The 20,472-nt window shown below is 37.1% G+C and overlaps 2 protein-coding genes across 6 annotated transcripts; one reads left to right on the forward strand and one right to left on the reverse strand.

The window, feature by feature from the left end:
• The first annotated feature begins 6,431 nt into the window (after nt 1–6,431).
• LOC140169968 (uncharacterized) lies at nt 6,432–20,190 on the forward strand. 5 transcript variants are annotated; one of them, XM_072193277.1, is made up of 4 exons: nt 6,432–6,525; nt 12,435–14,344; nt 15,455–15,652; nt 18,238–20,190. In XM_072193277.1, the coding sequence occupies exon 4, from the start codon at nt 18,427–18,429 to the stop codon at nt 19,582–19,584; it is 1,158 nt and encodes a 385-aa protein (XP_072049378.1). In that variant the 5' UTR covers nt 6,432–6,525; nt 12,435–14,344; nt 15,455–15,652; nt 18,238–18,426; the 3' UTR covers nt 19,585–20,190. The 5 variants fall into 5 exon arrangements, with proteins under 5 accessions (XP_072049378.1, XP_072049375.1, XP_072049377.1 ...); XM_072193274.1 differs by having other exon boundaries at nt 6,438–6,578; XM_072193276.1 differs by having other exon boundaries at nt 6,438–6,578; nt 15,455–15,644.
• LOC140169364 (uncharacterized) lies at nt 10,274–10,597 on the reverse strand. The gene has a single exon (XM_072192622.1). It carries the CDS (start codon nt 10,595–10,597, stop codon nt 10,274–10,276), a length of 324 nt encoding a protein of 107 aa, XP_072048723.1.
• Nucleotides 20,191–20,472: the final 282 nt, after the last annotated feature.

Here is a 20,472-nt window from a genome sequence, read left to right on the forward strand (position 1 = left end):
TTTCTGACAATACTCACACTGGTAAGGTTTCTCGTTGGTATGAGTTCTAATGTGTTCTTTAAGATACACTGATTTTGAGAAGCATTTCTGACAGTATTCACATTGATAACGTTTCTCTTCGATGTGAGTTTTGATGTGGTAAGCAAGAATAGAAGAATCTGCGAAGAATTTCTGACAGTACTCACACTGGTAGGGTCTCTTTCTAGCCTCCTTGCTTCTATAAGCCCGTGTATATTTGATCATATGTCTGTCAACATGATACTTTAATCTGTCGAAAGAGTGAAAGTAGATGCCACAATGCATACAAGTAAATAGTTGCACAAGTCTCACCTTCATCGTTCTTAAAAATTGTATAAGAGTTTAGCTATACGTAAAAGATGTGTTGAACTTATTGCCCCATCCACCACTGGAATATATAGACAGCTGCATTAAGGTCCACTTCAGTCACGTACATAAACATATTTGAACTGAATTTGTAGCGGGCGGGCAAGTCAATACCTCAGTACTACCGGAAATGTCACGTAATAATTTATAATCTGGTGCATCTTCTCACTTAGCCAACATGGCCAATAGTACATGTACATGTACAGTCCAAACAATATTTGTTGTCGTCCGGTTGTTTTCCATATGATCCACTTGCGCGAGAAGTGCTTCAACTTAAACTAAAGTCTGCACAAAAAGCAACTCAGCTGTTGTAAATACGCCTATAGCTTCAGAACTAATAATTGTTTCCACAATATTTCAGCATAGAAAGAAGGACGATTTATTTACGCGGATTTTGATACCCCATGTCCAATTTTGTTCAATATTAACATCACAGCAGTGTTTTGAAAGAAAATTATCCGAATTTAAAAGTTGCAGCTATTTGTATTGATTTGAAGTCAGCGCGAAGATAAATGGAGGGTGTTACGTGCTACAATGCTTGCGTAAAAACCATTGATCGCTGTAAACTGCAACTGTTAAATTCGGGTATTTTTCTTTAAAAGCACTACTGTGTTGATAATATTGAGCGACATTTGACAAATGGGGTATCAAAATGCGCGTAAATAAATCGTCCTTCTTTCTATGTAGAAATATTGTGGAAACAATTATTAGTTCTGAAGCTATAGGCGTATTTATAACAGCTGAGTTACTTTTTGTGCAGACTTTAGGCCGTATAAAATTAATGTTTTTGTTCTCGTCCAGAGGAATTTTTTTTTCAATGTAAAATTAGCATTGTCAGTAGTTTCGGTCTTCTCCAACAGTGCTCGAGGAAACGATGAGGCCCTTTTTTTTTTTTTCAAATTTGATATTCTGAGGATAAACCCCCTAGAGTACCACAAAAATACTTGGAAGTGATGCTTGTTCTCTAATAAACTTATTTATATGTATGAAGATTTCATAAATCATTCCAAAGTCTAAAAAATTGAAAAATCTAAAAAATCCCAGAAATTGAGAAGGGAGGGGACGAGAACCAAAATATTAATTTTACACGGCCTTACTTTGCCAACACGGAAAGTGAACGGTCATTGAAATTGGTTATATTTATCCTTCGCTGAGATTTTAAAAGTTTGACATAGTATATTTAATTTGAGTTGTGTGACAGCTTACCAACCAAACAAACAATGAGCATAGGCCTATATAGCCGGACTGACTATGCTGGTCTCAGATCGATGCCGTACGTAGCTAGCCTACTCGGGAGCCTACTGCTTGGAGACCTGGACTTGAGGATCGCTAGTAGGCTACTGCAAATCACTTGATGTTCGAAATATATGTTCTATCGTGTTTTAAGTCTTGAGATTATACTCCATAAATTACTCCAGAAAATAATGTGTTCCAAACAATGTTTAAAAATTTACATTACAACACTGACTGAGGCAACATTGCATTACTACAGTTGGTTTCATATGGGCGCACACCACTAAATAATCGTCCCATTGAAATACACGGGAAAATACAAGAAAGTAAGTTTGTTTTTCTACCCCACGTAACAACATTTTTAATATTTTGATCGAATCAACGTCTTAAATAAAGATTAAACTTTTATTTAAATTTGATTTTTGGGACAAGTTGAGACAAGCTTAAAAGATACGAACTCCTGAACAGCGCCATCCCGAATTTCGGCCGACACTCTCGCCTCCTTACCAGTTCCGACCATGATATTGTTCCGAGGGCCTATTGCCCATGTACATTCGATTCGGAACATTTTCTGAACAGATTTGAAATGTTGAGCTCCTATTCTATCGTTTTATCAAAACAACCAAGAGTCTCTCAAATTTGGTTCCCTTGGGACGCCGATATATTTCGCATAGGCGCTATTTTTTACCGGAACTATGAAAGGTTACACCAAATGCGGAAGGATTTAGTGTAGTGCACTCATATCATAGAATGTAGATTGCTTTAGGGCACACACCACTAAATAAAGTCCCATTAAAGTACACGTAAATAATGAAAGTAAGTTTGTTTTTTACCCCGTGTAAAATCTTTTTTCATATTTTAGTGACACCGATGTCTTAAATAATGATTTCAATTTAATTTAAAACTTGTTCTTTGATACAAGTTGAGACTAACTTTTGAGCTACGGAGACCTGAACAGCGCCACCCTTATTTTCAGCAATTTCGGCATAAACTTCAATTTCAACAAACGTTAACATGGTCAAGGAATGATCTTATATTCTTACCATGGTGACTTCTCTCTTATCTCTTTATATATGATGAACACTGTCACCAAATGTGCATTTCTTTTACTGACATAACATAGCATTTTCGCTTCAACACATATATAATTTTCTGGAGTATAAACATATCATCTAGGCCGCTCCTGATAAGATAACACCTGAGAAGGTCTCAGATAAACACGTGTCGGCCATTCCTTAAAATGCATGGTCCAGCTATGGTTCAATTTAAAGTACACACGCTACATCTGCATCCAAGAAATTACCAACTTTAAGAGTTGAGCTCCACTAGTATCAAAATGCCATTTTTCGGCATTCTTACTACAAACTACTTTTGTATTCAATATTCACAACGGGGTCTCACAACAAGGAAAATGCATGTTATGCCGTTTCCGTACTGTTTTCCTAAGACTTTTAGAGCGGTTTATTTAAAAGGCCCCCCATGAACGTGTGCAAAAAATCGCTTGCCCCCCCCCCCGACTGGCCAAAAATTGCATGCCCCCCTTTCGGCTCGCCAAATATTTCTTGCCCCCCCCAACTCCCCAGGGCTCATAATTATTGCACAGCCCCAGTATCTGTCATTGAATTGACCAGATCACCTGAGGCTGTATGATACACATGGGCCGGTCAATGAGTTACATAAAAATGAAGTTAAGTTCCCGTGGAGGGAATTTTTGCCTGAGGCAATGTGTGGTTAAATGTTGAACACTCACAATAAGAGTTATTACCGTCTATTTGGTTGAAAAAGGAGGTGAGACATGATCAATTCTGTTCAGGCAGTGAAACCTAATGCATATATATTTTCTCATTCTGTATTTTCTTGATAATTATCTTTACTTGACTACTTAGGCCTACTATATATGGGCCTAGTATTATGCATATTTTGTTCTGTCTCTGAACGAAGGAACTATGTCTAACCCCATTATCACTTTATGAACTTTGCACCTCCATCTATGACATTATTCTTTATGACTTTTAGCGTCTATGAATAAAGGGACTGAATCCAGCCCCATTATAAAAAGCAAGGATATTTTCATCAGTTTGAAATATTTTCATTTCGTATGTATTTATTAAATAGAAAAAAATCATCAAAAAATTGCAAAGTGATGAAAAATAATAGGAAACATAAAAAATAAGAAAAATAACAAATGAAATAAAATAAAATTGGCGAAGTGAAAAATCCTCACTTACGAAATAATAAGAAACATGACAAATAAAAAATTTCAAAAGTGATAAAAAATTCTCACTTGTTCTCTCACAAAGTAATAAGTAAAAATTTGCAAAGTGATAAAACATCCCACCTTTTACCTCATAAGAAATGAAATATTTGTGAAGTGATAAAAAAATCCTCACTTTTTTCCTCACAAAATAGCAGAAACATAAGAAATGAAAATTTTCCGAAGTGATAAAAAAAATCCTCACTTTTTTTTTTTTATCACAAAATAACAAGAAACATTTGAAAATTGAAAATTAAAATAATATTAAAGAGTGAGGAAAAAAGTTAGGATTATTTTATTTCTCATTTTTAACTTCTCCTAAATCGTGCCTCAGCAGAATATAAGAAACATAATAAATGAAAAGTTTCCAAAGTGATAAAAATCCTCACTTTTTTCATCACAAAATAATAAGAAACATAAAAATAATATACGCCTAAAGCATACTCAAATAAAAGAGTGAGAAACGAGTGAGAATTTTTTTATCACTTTGGAAACTTTTCATATATTATGTTTCTAATTTTTAACCCCTAAATTGTACCTCAGCTGTCCTTAGCTAAAATGTACTTTGGGCAGCACACCACTAAATCCTTCCGCATTTCCCGGTAAACATAGGTCGGTAGTGCAAACAAGTGGGTGTCCCTTGGGAGCAAGATGAGTAGCCATGATTGTTTATTATAATTAAATTAAAAGATATGCAATTGGTAAATGTTCAGAATATCACAAAATGGTGCATCTTGATCTGGTCAAAAGTTTGGCTCCCAAAACTAATCCGCGTACGGACATGGTAAGGAGGCATTCGTGCAAGCTGAAAATAAGGGTGGCGCTGTTCAAGTCCCCGTAGCTTAAAAGTTAGTCTCAACTTGTGTCAAAAACCCATTTTAAATTAAATTTTAATCTTTATTTAAGACATTGGTGCTACCAAAATATGAAAATGGTTTTACATGGGGTAGAAAAACAAACTTACTTTCATGTATATTTACACGTATTTCAATGGGAGTTTATTTAGTGGTGTGCGCCCTTCGAAGACTCATTTTTTTAGGCTATGGGCATGATTGATACCTGATTTTAAGTGCCAAAAAGTTGAGATTTTTGCCTGAAACTTTTCTATTTGCAAAGAAAAAATGTCTGTTTTCTGTTACCGTCTACAAATACGCGATTTCATTCTTAAACGCACACAATATTGTCTTCAAAACAAAGGTTCCCATCGAATTGACAATTTAAGACCGTGCTATAGAAATGAGCTATTTTGGCCTTAACATCATAGGAGTGGTCACTTTTGATTATACCGACGCAGAAAAAGTGAAACATCTTTGAAATTATTTTGATGCAAAATGTAATTATAAGAATAAAACTCGTATGTTAACGTTTTTAAAATAATCACTGACAATTTAATTGGGTCGCAATAGACTTTGAAAGTCAATGCATGCTTTTTTCGTAATACACGGCCCAAAATGCCGGTATTTTAAAGATGTTGTCAAATATTCAATTCCCAAGAGAGAAATATATCAAACAATTTGAATGATGGGTTTTCTTAATTTTAGATCTTGCCACAATAATACACACAACTTGGAAAATGAACATTTTAAAGTGCCAAAATGACGTTCCATCTACCCATACCCCCAAACTTTAGAACATAGGCCTTTGGCATATCCGTATATACTGCATGATAAACACTGTCACATACTGTTTGTCCACCATGTCATATTTATGATTGTGAATATTTTTGAAAGAAATCAATCACTTTTCTGATATCAATGGGAATATAAATACAGTTTAACATGGCCTACTATGTTGCTCTGGCCCTAGAATTCTAAAAAGGGCAAAAAGTAGTACATTTTTCACTAGGTGCGAACTTGTTTGAAGCGCTGTTTTATAACTTTGGAGCGACTAGCAATAAAAAGAAATGACACTTTTTTAAGATGTTTAACACTGATTCCAAAAATAAAGAAAAACAAAAATATTTTGTTCTTAGAAGGCAGCACACCACTAAATCCTTCCGCATTTCCCGGTAAACATAGGTCGGTAGTGCAAACAAGTGGGTGTCCCTTGGGAGCAAGATGAGTAGCCATGATTGTTTATTATAATTAAATTAAAAGATATGCAATTGGTAAATGTTCAGAATATCACAAAATGGTGCATCTTGATCTGGTCAAAAGTTTGGCTCCCAAAACTAATCCGCGTACGGACATGGTAAGGAGGCATTCGTGCAAGCTGAAAATAAGGGTGGCGCTGTTCAGGTCCCCGTAGCTTAAAAGTTAGTCTCAACTTGTGAAAAAAAACCCATTTTAAATTAAATTTTAATCTTTATTTAAGACATTGGTGCTACCAAAATATGAAAAATGGTTTTACATGGGGTAGAAAAACAAACTTACTTTCATGTATATTTACACGTATTTCAATGGGAGTTTATTTAGTGGTTTTGGGTAACATGATAGACCCTGAATCTGATGCTATGCACCCGGGTTCGGGCAGTGCACCTGTATGCGTATTTTATGGTGTACTCCATAAAATTTAGTGGCGTGCGACCTTATGGTATACGAGCTACCTTTAACGACGCCATCGCCAAACCCGGAAATAATACCAGCTGCACAATGCCTTGTCTGTTTGACCGGACTAGTGCCTAATCACAAGGCAAATTGATTCTTAAATTTACGGTAAATTTGTAAATGAACTCATCATTCGTCATCTAAGAAGCGTACGGCGCGGGGTAGGTAAACAGTTGTACATAATTGACAAATTGTAATTGCACTTCAGACGAGCTAATAATTATGTTTGTTAATGGTAATATCCGGGGGTAATATAATAAATATCGCCAGCGCAGCGAGCAGAATAAGCCCTTTCGCAATTACAACTGCGCATGTGCAGAAACAAAGTCGCCAAATAAATATAGCGATAAACACAACGAGGCTACTGTACATTTTCAATGGGGTGAACTTTGACGTTTCCGTAAAAACGTTTTGTACTGGAATTTCGCTGACAGTTTGGGCTTCGCAGGAAATTTATATTTGTATTTCACAGGAAATATTAACATATGTAGGAATGAATAAAAAATGTTTTACAAAAATATGTTTTTGAAGGAAGTGCAAAGTTCGCCGCCATTGGAAATGCACTGCAGCCTCCTCGTGTTTATCTCCAAAAAATCGGCAAATATTACCCACAATGCATCATGATTCTGAATTTGCGAACTGGCTTATTAGTCATGTTAGTCCACCGCGTAAACTTGTATGGCTCAAAATTCGGGCCGATAGTATCAGTTTGTGAATGAGGACATCGATAAGTTCTTTGTACTAGAGCAGAATCTTGGTCAGAAATCAAGCTACCTCCACACACAGGTTAAATCAATTCCTATTGTGGTAACTTCCGGGGTAACTTGATCGCTGATTCATCTTTCTGCATCGCCAGCGGCCATGTTCGAAAGATAAAATACAGTAACAATACATGTAAATGATGAATGATGTATAGCATGTATATAGTATGGATAGCAAATATAGTATGACTAAGATATGAGCAAGGGAGCAATTTGTTTAACGACTGAGGAGCTGATATCATGAAAACCCGAGCTCTTCCTAAATTTGTTAGTGATGTCTGTGATTTCCTTTGAGTTCCACCCGGGGTGAGGGCACTCCCACTTTGGAGGTGACGCGAATGTAGGGCTGTTAAAAAACCCCTTTTTTCAGCGTCGCTGTCACCCAAAGACCCCATATTTTTTATGAACCCATGCTCTGTCACCCGAATACCCCCTATTTTTCCATTTGATCTGTCACCCATTGCTCGAGAAGTCTAGCCAAGAATTTGCTCACAGATAGCTTCACATTCTAGGCTAGAGACCGTAGCATTCAAAATGTAGTCAGATTCGCTGAAGCATAACACCGTGTAAAGCAATGGAAGTTCAGAAGTAAACACAGCCGATCACAACAGGCGAACAAAAATGTTGCTAAAATTACACTTCAGCAAAATTTTAGACTGCCCAAAATAGGCCAATCTTGCTGAAAAGATGCAGTTGACTCATCAAAATAACTTTCATCCAAATTTCAACATTACCAGAATAAATAACCTCCGTACAAAAAATTGCACCGGTGTCCTAATCGAAAAACCATAGCAAAGCACTCTAGCTTTGAATGCGTTACTATGGTGTGCAAATTCGAAGCTAGAGTTCTTGAGTAAGTCACCCAAAGATCCTTATTTTTCAATTTGAACAGCAACTTTTATTTATCACTGATTTTGTTACTTATTTTGAAAAAATTAAGAAATTTGAAGCCATTTAGAACTAGAAATTCAATGTTCAAGGTTTCTGTTGACGTTTCGGCTCTCACCCAAAGATTCTGTTTGTGTTTGGATCAAAAGTTTCAAATGAAAATCATGATTTATACCAGCACAGATGAACTTTCATGAACGAATTCAAATGATTTGTAAACGGTTGATTACAACGCATGCTTAAGGGATTAAAAAGCTGTGAAGTGTTTCCATGTGCTTCTTTTGTCCAGTTGGCCAACAATATAAGAAACAAAACAGTTCAGGTTAGTTTGATATGTGCTCTAGTCTTATCTGAAATTTACAATCTGCCATTTTTTACAGTATTTCAACTACAGCGCCGTATGTCAAAAGCATCTAGGGCAAAATGGAACAGCAATTCTATACTCTGTATTGCATAAGCAGTCCAGGGCCGTAGCAAGGTTGAAAAATGTGGGGCGGCCATCACAAATGTGGGGCGACCAAATTACAAATATATGCCCAAATTGAATAAAGGTATGAAGAAAAACATAACAAATTTCTCAAAAAGTGGGGCGGCCATGGCATCCCCGGCCGCCCTGCTTGCTACGGTCCTGAAGCAGTCTATTCATAACTTCATCATGGCGACCTCGATGTCCGTTGTTTCTATTCACCATGTTCATTCTAGGTGATCAAGGTTTCAATGACCAGCAGAGAATGAATGCACACCCATTGTTTAGAAATAAAACTGCCCCACGTTTATGGGAATTAGGCCCAGAACACAATCATGTAGGCCTATATTTTGTTCTGGGACTGAATTATTTGTACTACATTGTAGCTGCTATACTATGCACACATAGGTTAAATGTGTGACCTCTTAACTAGCACTGTGAAGTTGGACCAAATCGTTAGCCTGCTATGATAATTGCCTACCTCTTTTTGTAATTTTTGAGAACAAATTACAAAATATGCGGAAAATATGGTTTCAAGCATGCATGTAAACATATATTTATTCACCGATCTTTCACAAGAACACATGATATTGACTAATGAGACAAAGGGATTAATCAGAAATAATAAGGGCGATTTTGTAATACATACTTAAACCATATTTTGTACTTTGTTGGAATAAGTGGCTTGTAGCAAAATTCTACAAATTTTATAAATTTGCTACACAATTTTGGAATTGAATAGGATTTGTATGTCATAGACTAAGACACTGAAAAGTGTGAATATACCAAGAGATAGCAAAGAGATTCATTTGGTAGGATTGTTGAGATCATAAACTGGTTAATTATGTTAGCCAAATCCAATAAATATTACTCACGGAACTGAGCTTTCGCCATCTTGGCTGATGGCTTGATCACAGATGAACTGGTCCACTGCTTTTCCCGCGAAACTTGGTTGCTATAGACGCATCCTCGTTACCCGGAAGTGATGTTGATTTAAGCAGTGGGTCATATACATGATCTAGAAAGTACGCACCCTCGTCGCGGTTAAGTGAGTTCTTCCCCTTTTTTCTGATTTGGATGGCCTCCCTGACTCTTCTTGAGAAGGCGTTGGAGTCTCTATCCAGTAATTTGGCCCCCTCCCAGTCGATGACGTGATTTTCTTGTGCTACGTGGTCGGTTATTGCGGACTTGTGCTGTTCAGTGGTAGAGAGCTTTCTGCTGGCTCTGGTGAAATTTTTGGTGGCGATCTTTTCAGTGTCTTTCTGATGCTCCTTCTTCCTTACCCCAAATGGTCTACCAGTCTCACCTATGTATGATTTATTACACCCTTTGCACGGGATGTCATAAACAACTTCACTGGTCTGATCGATGTCTTTTTTATCTTTCGGGTGGACAAGGACACTTTTTAGAGTGTTGGTTGGCTTCATGGCTGTTGTAAAACCATGCTTGCGGAAAACTCTTTGCAATTTTTCAGAGGTACCCTCCACATATGGTATAACCACCATGCCTTTGATTGGAGTCTCCGTTGTCTTCTTCTGAGGTTTTGCTGTTGTTTTGTCCTTCATTTGTTGTTTCACCTTGTCCATCGCCCACTTGGGGTATTCACAAACCGCCAATGCCTTTCTGATTCTTTTGTTCCTCGTCTTTCTTGTCGTCTTCCTCCGTAACAATCTTGTCTTTTCTGTCCATTAATGTCCGGATCACCCCTAATTTCTGGTGAAGGGGTGTTGAGATTTGAAGCTTAAATATTGGTCGGTGTGGGTTTTTTGCGATACACAAGAAGTTTGACTGTACCATCTTGTTTACGGATGAGTAATGTGTCCAAGAATGGTATTTGGCCCTCTTTCTCTTCTTCATACGTAAACTTAATGTTCCCAGATTGATCAGTGGTGTTGAGATGATCAGTAAGCTTTTGTGTGCTGTCTTTGTTGATAATTTCCAAAATGTCATCAACATATCTCCTCCATAGCTTGGGCTTGCAATCTAGCGGCGCAGTTGTTATTGCTTCCTGCTCCAGCCACTCCATGAAGAGATTTGCTACGATCGGACTGACGGGACTACCCATCGCGGCTCCAAACACCTGGCGGTATATTGACCCGCGGAAGCTAAAATATGTGGTAGTTAATACAAATTGGAGGAGTTGGATGATGTCATCTGGAGTGAGATTTGTTCTTGTATTGAGCGTCTTGTCTTTTTCCAGCCTGTCTTTGATGATGTCAAGTGACTTGTCAATGGGCGTGTTCGTAATAATGCCACCACGTCGTGGGAATTAAAGATGTCATTTTCCTCTATAAGCACACCTGTCATCTCTTCAGCCAGTTGCTTTGAATTGACAACATGATGATCTGTGTTGCCAACTAAGGGGCCCAGAATTTCCGCAAGAGCTTTGGAAGTTTGGTAGCCTAACGACCCAGTATAATCCACAATAGGTCTGATGGGATTTCCTTCTTTATGGATTTTGGTGGTACAATATAGTCTTGGAACGCTCTCTGCCGTGGGATACAGCAACCTATATTGCCCCTCGTTGATCTTTTTTTTTTTTCCTTCAACCGCTTTAAATTTTCTAACAATTTGCGCTTGTATATTTGGGTCGGGTCTTTCTTAAGCTTTTCATAAGTACGCTCATCGCTTAACATGGCATGCACTTTGTTTTCATACTCGGTTGTAGTCTGGACAACGGTGCATCTACCTTTATCTGCACCCATTATAAGCAGATCTTTTGACTTTTTCAACTCATTCATTGCCAATCTTTCTTCCTTTGTGATATTAGATTTTGGAACTTTAGCTGATTTAAGCATACCTGTTACTTCTGCACGAAGAAGGAGCATCAGAAAGACACTGAAAAGATCGCCACCAAAAATTTCACCAGAGCCAGCAGAAAGCTCTCTACCACTGAACAGCACAAGTCCGCAATAACCGACCACGTAGCACAAGAAAATCACGTCATCGACTGGGAGGGGCCAAATTACTGGATAGAGACTCCAACGCCTTCTCAAGAAGAGTCAGGAGGCCATCCAAATCAGAAAAAGGGGAAGAACTCACTTAACCGCGACGAGGGTGCGTACTTTCTAGATCATGTATATGACCCACTGCTTAAATCAACATCACTTCCGGGTAACGAGGATGCGTCTATAGCAACCAAGTTTCGCGGGAAAAGCAGTGGACCAGTTCATCTGTGATCAAGCCATCAGCCAAGATGGCGAAAGCTCAGTTCCGTGAGTAATATTTATTGGATTTGGCTAACATAATTAACCAGTTTATACCAAGAGATATTTTGACAGCAGATTTTGCTATGCACAAAAAATTCTAAATTCCAACGCAAAAAATGACAATATCTTAGATGCCCAGCAAACACAAAAATATTAAATATTAAAAGCATGTTAATTGTTATATGACATTCGTGGCACCCTGTATAGAAAAATTTGTTTTACTAGCTTACATTTACACAATGATAATGGTTCGTAGGGTTATCACTTAGGCCAAGAAATTGTTTTATTGGAGTAGCCTGACTGGCCCTAAAAGTAGGCCCGACCCAGACTTTTTTCCCCTCCCCACAAAAAAAATGAATTAACAAAAAGAAGAAGAAAAAGTTCCAAGGCATTTAATATCAAATGCAATTTACAGCTTTAAAAGTGAAAAAAAAAAGAAAAAAAAAAGAAAAAGAATCCCTACCTACCAACCTACCTTTTTTATGTTGTGCCAATCAAACAATTTTTTAGGCCTAATATGTGGTGAATGTAAATCATTTGTAATGAAACACGTTATTTTTCTATTTTTGAGCATTTAACTTTTTTTTTTTATCTCAGACTATTGATCATGCATGATGGGGCATGGTCACATGTTAACCCGGGCATGGTAATTGTTAACTTAATTTCCCGCTTAATTTCCATTTTACCTTTCAGATACTGTGATCATTCGTCAATCTGCAGCGACATAACTATTATCACAACCTGCAAAATCATTACCAAGATTCCTGGTCGGGATTTGTTCAGGATAAAGCTATAGCACCATTTCAGACTTGTCTGCTTCTTCACAGCTGACTGATCCACGCTGATTACAACATATCCAGTTCATCCATCACTACGATGCAATGTCGAAAACAAGTAATTTTAATGTAAGACTTTTAAACCCATTCACTTGTATATTTTGTGGACTCAATTTCTACTGTTTGAATAGATGGAAACGTCATATTGGGAGACATATGATGAAATATGTAAGAGCTCATAGAAACACACAGAGTAGAGAGAAACCGTATGGGTGTGAATATTGCCAGAAATGTTTTCCACATGCTGGTAATCTTAAACGACACATCAGAACTCACACCAAAGAGAAACCCTATCAGTGCGATTATTGTCAAAAATGTTTTGCACTTAACGGTAATCTTAAAAGACACATCAGAACTCACCACAACGAGAAGCCGTATCATTGTGATAAATGTGACAAATGTTTTTCGGAATCTGGGAATCTTAGAAGACATGTCAGAACACACATGAAAGAGAAACCCTATCAGTGCGTGCATTGTCAGAAATGCTATACACAAAAGAGCGATCTCAAAGGACACATTCTAATTCACACCAAAGGTTGCCCTTACCAGTGCAGCTATTGTCAGAAACGCTTTGGCCGAAATTGTGATCTCACAAGACACATCAGAACTCACACTAAAGAGAAACCGTATCAGTGCGAGTATTGTCAAAAATGTTTTGCTGATTCTGGTTATTTGAAAGTACACATCAAAATTCACAAAAAGAAACCATATCAGTGTGTGATTTGTCACAAACGTTTTGCACAATCTGATGATCTCAATGAACACAACATAACTCACATCACGGAGAAACCAAATCAGTGTACGTATTGTGAGAAATGCTTTACACGAAATTGTGATCTCACAAGACACATCAGAACTCACACTAAAGAGTATCACTGCCAGTATTGTCCCAAATGTTTTGCCGATTCGGGTAATCTAAATGTTCACACCAGAACACACACACAAGAGACGCCGTATCAATGCGAGTATTGTCAGAATTACTTTTCAACACGTGGTAACCTTGAAATACACACCAGAAGTCACACCAAAGAGAAACCATTCAAATGTGATTATTGTCAAAAATGCTTTGCACAAAGTTCACATCTTAAGCGCCACATGAAAACTCATGAACATCCAGAACTGAGGTCTACTTCTCAGATTGTAGAATGAAAAAAATAAACCTGCCCCGATTTCCTTGAAATTGGCATGAAATTGTTCCATCTACTTGTGGGGATTCAGAAAATGAATAGTTTGCACTATCTACAATGTCAAATTACTGAGATGTGAGATACAAATTTGTTCAAATTTTGACCATTTGGTAGACATATTACGGAATTGCCCGTTTGTTTCTCTGCACTGTAACAAATTGATACCAAATACAGAAAAAAGTATTAAAACCTGATGGATAATCACGTTTTTTAAGCTTTTAGATAAAAAGTTTCTTAAATGAAAACACCACTTGAGTTCTGGTGCTCACTAGTACTGCTCTGTGTTTCCGATGAGCGGATTGAGTAAGTGGGCTAGTGCCTTAGATGTTTCATAACCGAGAGAGTCTGTATTATCTACTAGACATGCTAGAGGTCTTATCGATCGGATTACCCTGCTTGTGAATTTAGTGGTCACCCTGCTTGTGAATTTGGTGGTCGTGCAATACAATCTAAACCAAAAGAGACTACGGAACATGTGAAGGAAACCACTCAAACTTGTTTGCCTGGAAAGTGGTCCAGATGACCATATCAATCATACATACCTGATGACGTCCTCTGATGAATAGGACAAAATATTGTAGTGAGTAGAAATTCACTTGGTTTTGTCAAACAAAAATCTAAAATATGTATTCACTGATCAAACCTGATGAATCTATACAAAAAAGAAAGAAAGAAAGCTATTGTTTTACATGTAACCTCTGTCATCTGAGAACAGCTAGGCACGTTGTTACAAAATTTATTCATTGACAGACATTCTAAAGCAAATCTGTCAGAAATTTCTGCATGAGAGTCGAACCATTGTATCTTCGCTATAAGTTCCCTTCTATCCTCGCACTATAATTTAATCAGTGATTTGATGCTCTCTTCACTGACCGAGCCACTAAATAGGTGAATGATTACCTCATTATCATGAATTTGGTTGTTTGGATGTTGGTTGTAATTAAATGTGTCGATATGTTTCACGCTTTAACTACACGTATCCATAATTATCAGTGATGATAGTGGGCTTTTATATTACAGAAGGGTGCTCTCTCATTTCTATATACTTCATAGCGCCAATAGGCAAACATTTACGGTATGTGAGGGTGAGGACCCAGTCTAAAACTTAAGGGCGTTTATTGTTGGTGTGGGTTACAAGACAACATGACAGAAAGGATTTTCTAGACTGTTCTGAACATTTTGATAATTATGTGTGATGCGATCAAGCAAAATCAGTCTGAACTCGGAAATATTGATTTTGAGATGCAGCCAAACAAAGGCAATTTTTCCTTTTATTTCCCATTGTTTTGGAAACTCTTTACTTGCTCATATCTTTAAAACTTTTTGTTCAATATCAATGGGGTTTTCTGCAAAATCCAGCTTTGTAAATGTGTTTTACTATCCTTTAATTTAAGAAACTAAAGATGTAATATTTCCGAGTTCCGACTGATTTTGCTTGATCGTATCACATATGATTTGCGGGGATTGTTCGTCCATTTTAAATATCTAACCTACGAAACGAAACCGTTAAATAGAACACCTTTGGCTGCATGACCTCGGGCATGACCTCTATACTGATATAGTTTGGCGAATCTGTGGTGTACATATGCAAATCATTTAATTTTGAGCATGTAACAATTTTTACTCCCTATTCATTTCACATGGCCGCATGTTATTGTTAACTTAATTTTATTTTTATTTTACATTTCAGATACAATCTCCAGCAACATAACTTCTTTCACCACCTGTGAAATCATTACCAAGATTCCTGATCAGGATTTGTCCAGTATAGAGCTATTATTTAGCACCAGTTCAGACTTTTCCGCTTCTTCACAGCTGACTGGTCCATGCTGATTATAAATCCAGTTCAGCCACCAGTGAATCCATTTCATCCACCACAAGTATGAACGTAAGATTTTTTAAACCACTTACTTGTACATTTTGTGGAATCTACCTCTGCTCTCTGAATAGATTGAAACGTCACATTGGGAGACATATGATCAAATATGTTAGAGCTCATAGAAACACACAGACTAGACAGAAACAGTATCGGTGTGAATATTGCCAGAAATGTTTTACTCTAGCTGGTAATCTTAAACGACACATCAGAACCCATACGAAAGTAAAACATTATCAGTGCGAGTATTGTCAAAAATGCTTTTCACAATCTGAAAATCTGAAAGCGCACATCAGAACTCACACCAAAGAGAAACCCTATCAATGCGAATATTGTTACAAATGCTTTACACTTAGCGGTAATCTTAAAAGGCACATCAGAACTCACCAAAATGAGAAACAGAAACCGTATCATTGTGATCAATGTGAAAAATGTTATTCAGAATCTGCGAATCTTAGAAGACACATCAGAACCCATACTAAAGAGAAACCCTATCAATGCCAGTATTGTCAGAAATGCTATACACAAAATGGCGATCTCAAAGGACACATCCTAAGTACTCACACCAAAGGTGGCCCTCAGTGCAGCTATTGTCAGAAATACTTTGCACGAAATATGGATCTCAGGAGACACATCAGAACTCACACTAAAGAGAAACCGTATCAGTGCGAGTATTGTCAAAAATGTTTTGCTGATTCTGGTTATCTGAAAGTACACATCAACATTCACAAAAAGAAACCCTATCGGTGTGTGATTTGTCACAAACGTTTTGCACAATCTGAAGATCTCGATGAACACAACATAACTCACATCACGGAGAAACCAAATCAGTGTACGTATTGTGAGAAATGCTTTACACGAAATTGTGATCTCACAAGACACATCAGAACTCACACTAAAGAGTATCAGTGCCAGTATTGTCCAAAATGTTTTGCCGATTCGGGTAAACTAATTGCTCACACCAGAACTCATATAAAAGAGAAACCCCAATGTGAGTATTGTCAGAAATACTTTACAACACCCAGTAACCTTAAAGTGCACATCAGAATTCACACCCAAGAAAAACCATTTAAATGTGATTATTGTCAAAAATACTTCACACAAAGTGGACATCTTCAGCGGCACATGAAAACTCATAAATCCTTTTAGTATGAGTCAGAAACACTTTGTAGAAAATCAACCTATATTTCTAACCTAAAATGTATATACTTTTGAGTCATGGCCCTGAACAGGTCGTGTACACTTTTCGTTGGATTCGACCATATACATGTAGCAACGAAAATAAACGATGGGATATTACTTATATGTTTTTCTTTACATTCATATGTTTGTGATCAATGAATTACTTATAATCTTTGACAGGAGATCAGTATTTGTTTTTATATAACTCATACAGTTTCTTGTCATTTGATTGATTTGATTGCCCAATTACTATTGATTATTTCTGCTATTTGTAGCGGCTAAGTGCGAGTGCAATAGTCATTCTTCCATTTGCACTGACGCAGAGCTACCATAGCAACGCTGACAGACGTCCGGGCGTATAGCGTGAGGTTTCCACCTCGATTATAGGTGCGGGCGTTGCTTCTAAAATAAATACACATTTTATAGAAATCTTTTAATTTATTTTGTTTTCCTGGTGATTTATAAAAAAAATTAAGTGGAAGCAACTTATTTATGAGTTATATAAAACAAATATTGATCGTTCAATGGAAAGAATATTTCCATTCGGTGACGGGTGACGGTGGTACATTTTTCCGAATGGAGTCGTCAATAAAATAATAATAACAACCCCTTGGCCTATTGAGCTGGTTGATACATCATTTTACAGTTGAAAGATGAGTTGAGTTTATGACTGAGAAGTTTTATTGATATATGAATTCAAATAACAGAATAAGTTAACAGCAATTTGATTCTAAAAACTCGGGAGGGGGGGTGGGGTGACGGCGGCTCGGATGGTGCGGGTATTAATGTATTTTAGCATATGAAAATGTTAGATTTCCGATTTTGGCTCAAATTTTTTCGGTCAACGTAACAAAAGAATTCTTAGGTCAAAAATTTTTAATTAATTTTTAAAAACTAGATACAAATGTTTGGAAACTTTTGGGCCTCATAACAAAACATCCTAGATGGTGGAATCCTATCCTTATTTGAATTGCTTTATCAAAACGAACAATTATTGACACCTATAGCTCGTTTGCCAAATCGGAGCACTTTGATGTATTTGACCCCCATAGAGCAAAAAATGCCACCGAGCCGCCGTCACCCTCCGAGACGCCGTCACCCTCCGAGACTTGACCTTTTCGGTTATAACTCAAGAACGGTACGGCCTTGATAGGCCAAACTACATTTTCTGAATCCTTGTGACTAGCGGAATACATTGGAATGGTTTTTAACATAATTCGAGCAACTTTGAAATTTAACCCTGTGTATTAAAGGTTCGATGACCTTTTCCGGCCAAAAGCTACTAACATGCATTTTTGGGTAGCCCATGATGTCAACTATCTCTGGTTGCAGTGCAGCATTGCCCCACCAACTGGTACCAAACACCCATCCGAGTGGTCAGGCTCATACGCTATTATTTTCATTTTACCTTTCAGATACATTCGTCAATCTGCAGCAACATAAAATACTATCACCACCTGCTAAATATTACCAAGATTCCTGGTCCGGATTTGTCCATGATAGAGCTATACCAATTCAGACTTGTCTGCTTCTTCACAGGTGACTGGTCCACGCTGATTACATTACAGCGTTTGTAAATCCAGTTCATCCACCATAACAATACAATGTTGAAAACAAGTAACCTTAATGTAAGATTTTTTAAACCACTTTCTTGTACATATTGTGGAATCTACTTCTGCTCTTTGAATAGATTGAAGCGTCACATTGAGAGACATACGATCAAATATGTTAGAGCTCATAAAAACACACAGACTAGAGAGAATCTGTATCGGTGTGAATATTGCCAGAAATGTTTTACACAAGCTGGTAATCTTAAACGACACATCAGAACTCACACCAAAGAGAAACCCTATCAGTGCGAATATTGTCAAAAATGCTTTGCACAATCGGATAGTCTTAAAGTACACATCAGAACTCACACCAAAGAGAAACCCTATCAGTGTGAATATTGTTATAAATGCTTTGCACTTTGCAGTAATCTAAAAAGACACATCAGAACTCACTTCAACGAGAAACCGTATCATTGTGATAAATGTGAAAAACGTTTTTCGGAATCTGGGAATCTTAGAAGACACGTCAGAACGCATTCTAAAGATAAACCATATCAATGCGAGTATTGTCAGAAATGCTATGCAGTAAAGAGCGATCTCAAAGGACACATCCGAACCCACACCAAAGGTAGCCGTTATCAGTGCAGCTATTGTCATAAATGCTTTGCAGGAAATTGTGATCTTAGGAGACACATCAGAACTCACACTAAAGAAAAACCGTATCAGTGCGAGTATTGTCTTAAATGTTTTTCAGATTGTAGTAACCTGAAAGTTCACATCAAAACTCACAAAAAGAAACCATATCAGTGTGTGCATTGTCTGAAACGTTTTGCACAGTCTGATAATCTGACAGAACACATGAGAACGCACACCATAGAGAAACCCTATCAGTGTATGTTTTGTCAGAAATGTTTTGCACAACCCCGTTATCTTAAAGACCACACCAAAACTCACACTAAAGAGTATCAGTGTCAGTATTGTCCAAAATGTTTCACAGATACAGGTAAACTAATTATGCACACCAGAACTCACACGCAAAAGACGCCATATCAGTGTGAGTATTGTCAGAAATACTTTTCAACACCTACTAATCATAAAAGACACGTCAGGATTCACACCAAAGAGAAACCATTTAAATGTGATTATTGTCAAAAATGCTTTACACAAACTTCAAATCTTAACCGCCACATTAAAACTCACAAATCCTTTTAGTGTGAGTCAGAAGCACTTTGTGTAGAAAACCTATATTTCGAACTTAAAATGTATATAGTAAAAGCAAATAAACGATGGGAAACTGACAGTATTTACATATCTTTCTTTACATTCATATGTTCTTGAACAATAAATTACTTGGTAATCTTATTGACGGGAGTTCAGTATTTGTTTCTCTATACAAACGGCAGGTGTAAAAAACTGATCACTGATTACTGATTTTTCATTGTTCTGGGGTGGCCAAATATTCTCGAGCTGTGCTCTCTTTTGACCATCCTTCCATTATATATTTATATTTATATTTTGTATGACTTGATGGAAAAATAAATTATACTAAAATGTGACCGTACAGCACGAATGAGCCGTAAATTCCCTAAATTGTATTCTGAGTTATGTGCATGAAGGTCGTATTCATCGGTAACTCTAGCTGGCGCGACATCTATCTCATTTTGATAGAGAAACACCAATCAATAATCCTATTGTTGAAGAGGATAATAAGCTTCCACTTTAGATGGCTATTGAATTTTTAATAGCTCTGGTCTTTGTTTGCTTTGGCTAAATCCTTTTCAAGTGGTGGGTTACCAGGTATTGTATTTTGTATAACCAACAATTGAATATATGAATACAAAAGCCACCTAAGTCCATACTTTGGCCAAATTGAGTTAAGCATGGGAAATTGTTGCTATACATAGACCTGTCATATGCATGAAAGAACAACTCAAATTCATTCTCTGTGTCTATTGGGCATGTGAAAAATAGCATGTATGAAAGAATCACCCAATTCCTTGATTTGAGTCTTGTAACACATTGATTGAAATCCAGTATGTATAAAAGTCCACTTGTAACACATTCATTGCTAGAGAATGACTTTTGAACAAAAAATGGGTT

This window comes from Amphiura filiformis, chromosome 14 (genome assembly GCF_039555335.1).
Source record: "Amphiura filiformis chromosome 14, Afil_fr2py, whole genome shotgun sequence".
Taxonomy (NCBI): Eukaryota; Metazoa; Echinodermata; class Ophiuroidea; order Amphilepidida; family Amphiuridae; genus Amphiura; species Amphiura filiformis.

Coding starts and splice junctions, on each gene's coding strand:
- LOC140169364 (XM_072192622.1), bottom strand. CDS start 10,597: ATGGGTAGTCCCGTCAGTCCGATCGTAGCAAATCTCTTCATGGAGTGG.
- LOC140169968 (XM_072193277.1), top strand. CDS start 18,427: ATGTTGAAAACAAGTAACCTTAATGTAAGATTTTTTAAACCACTTTCT.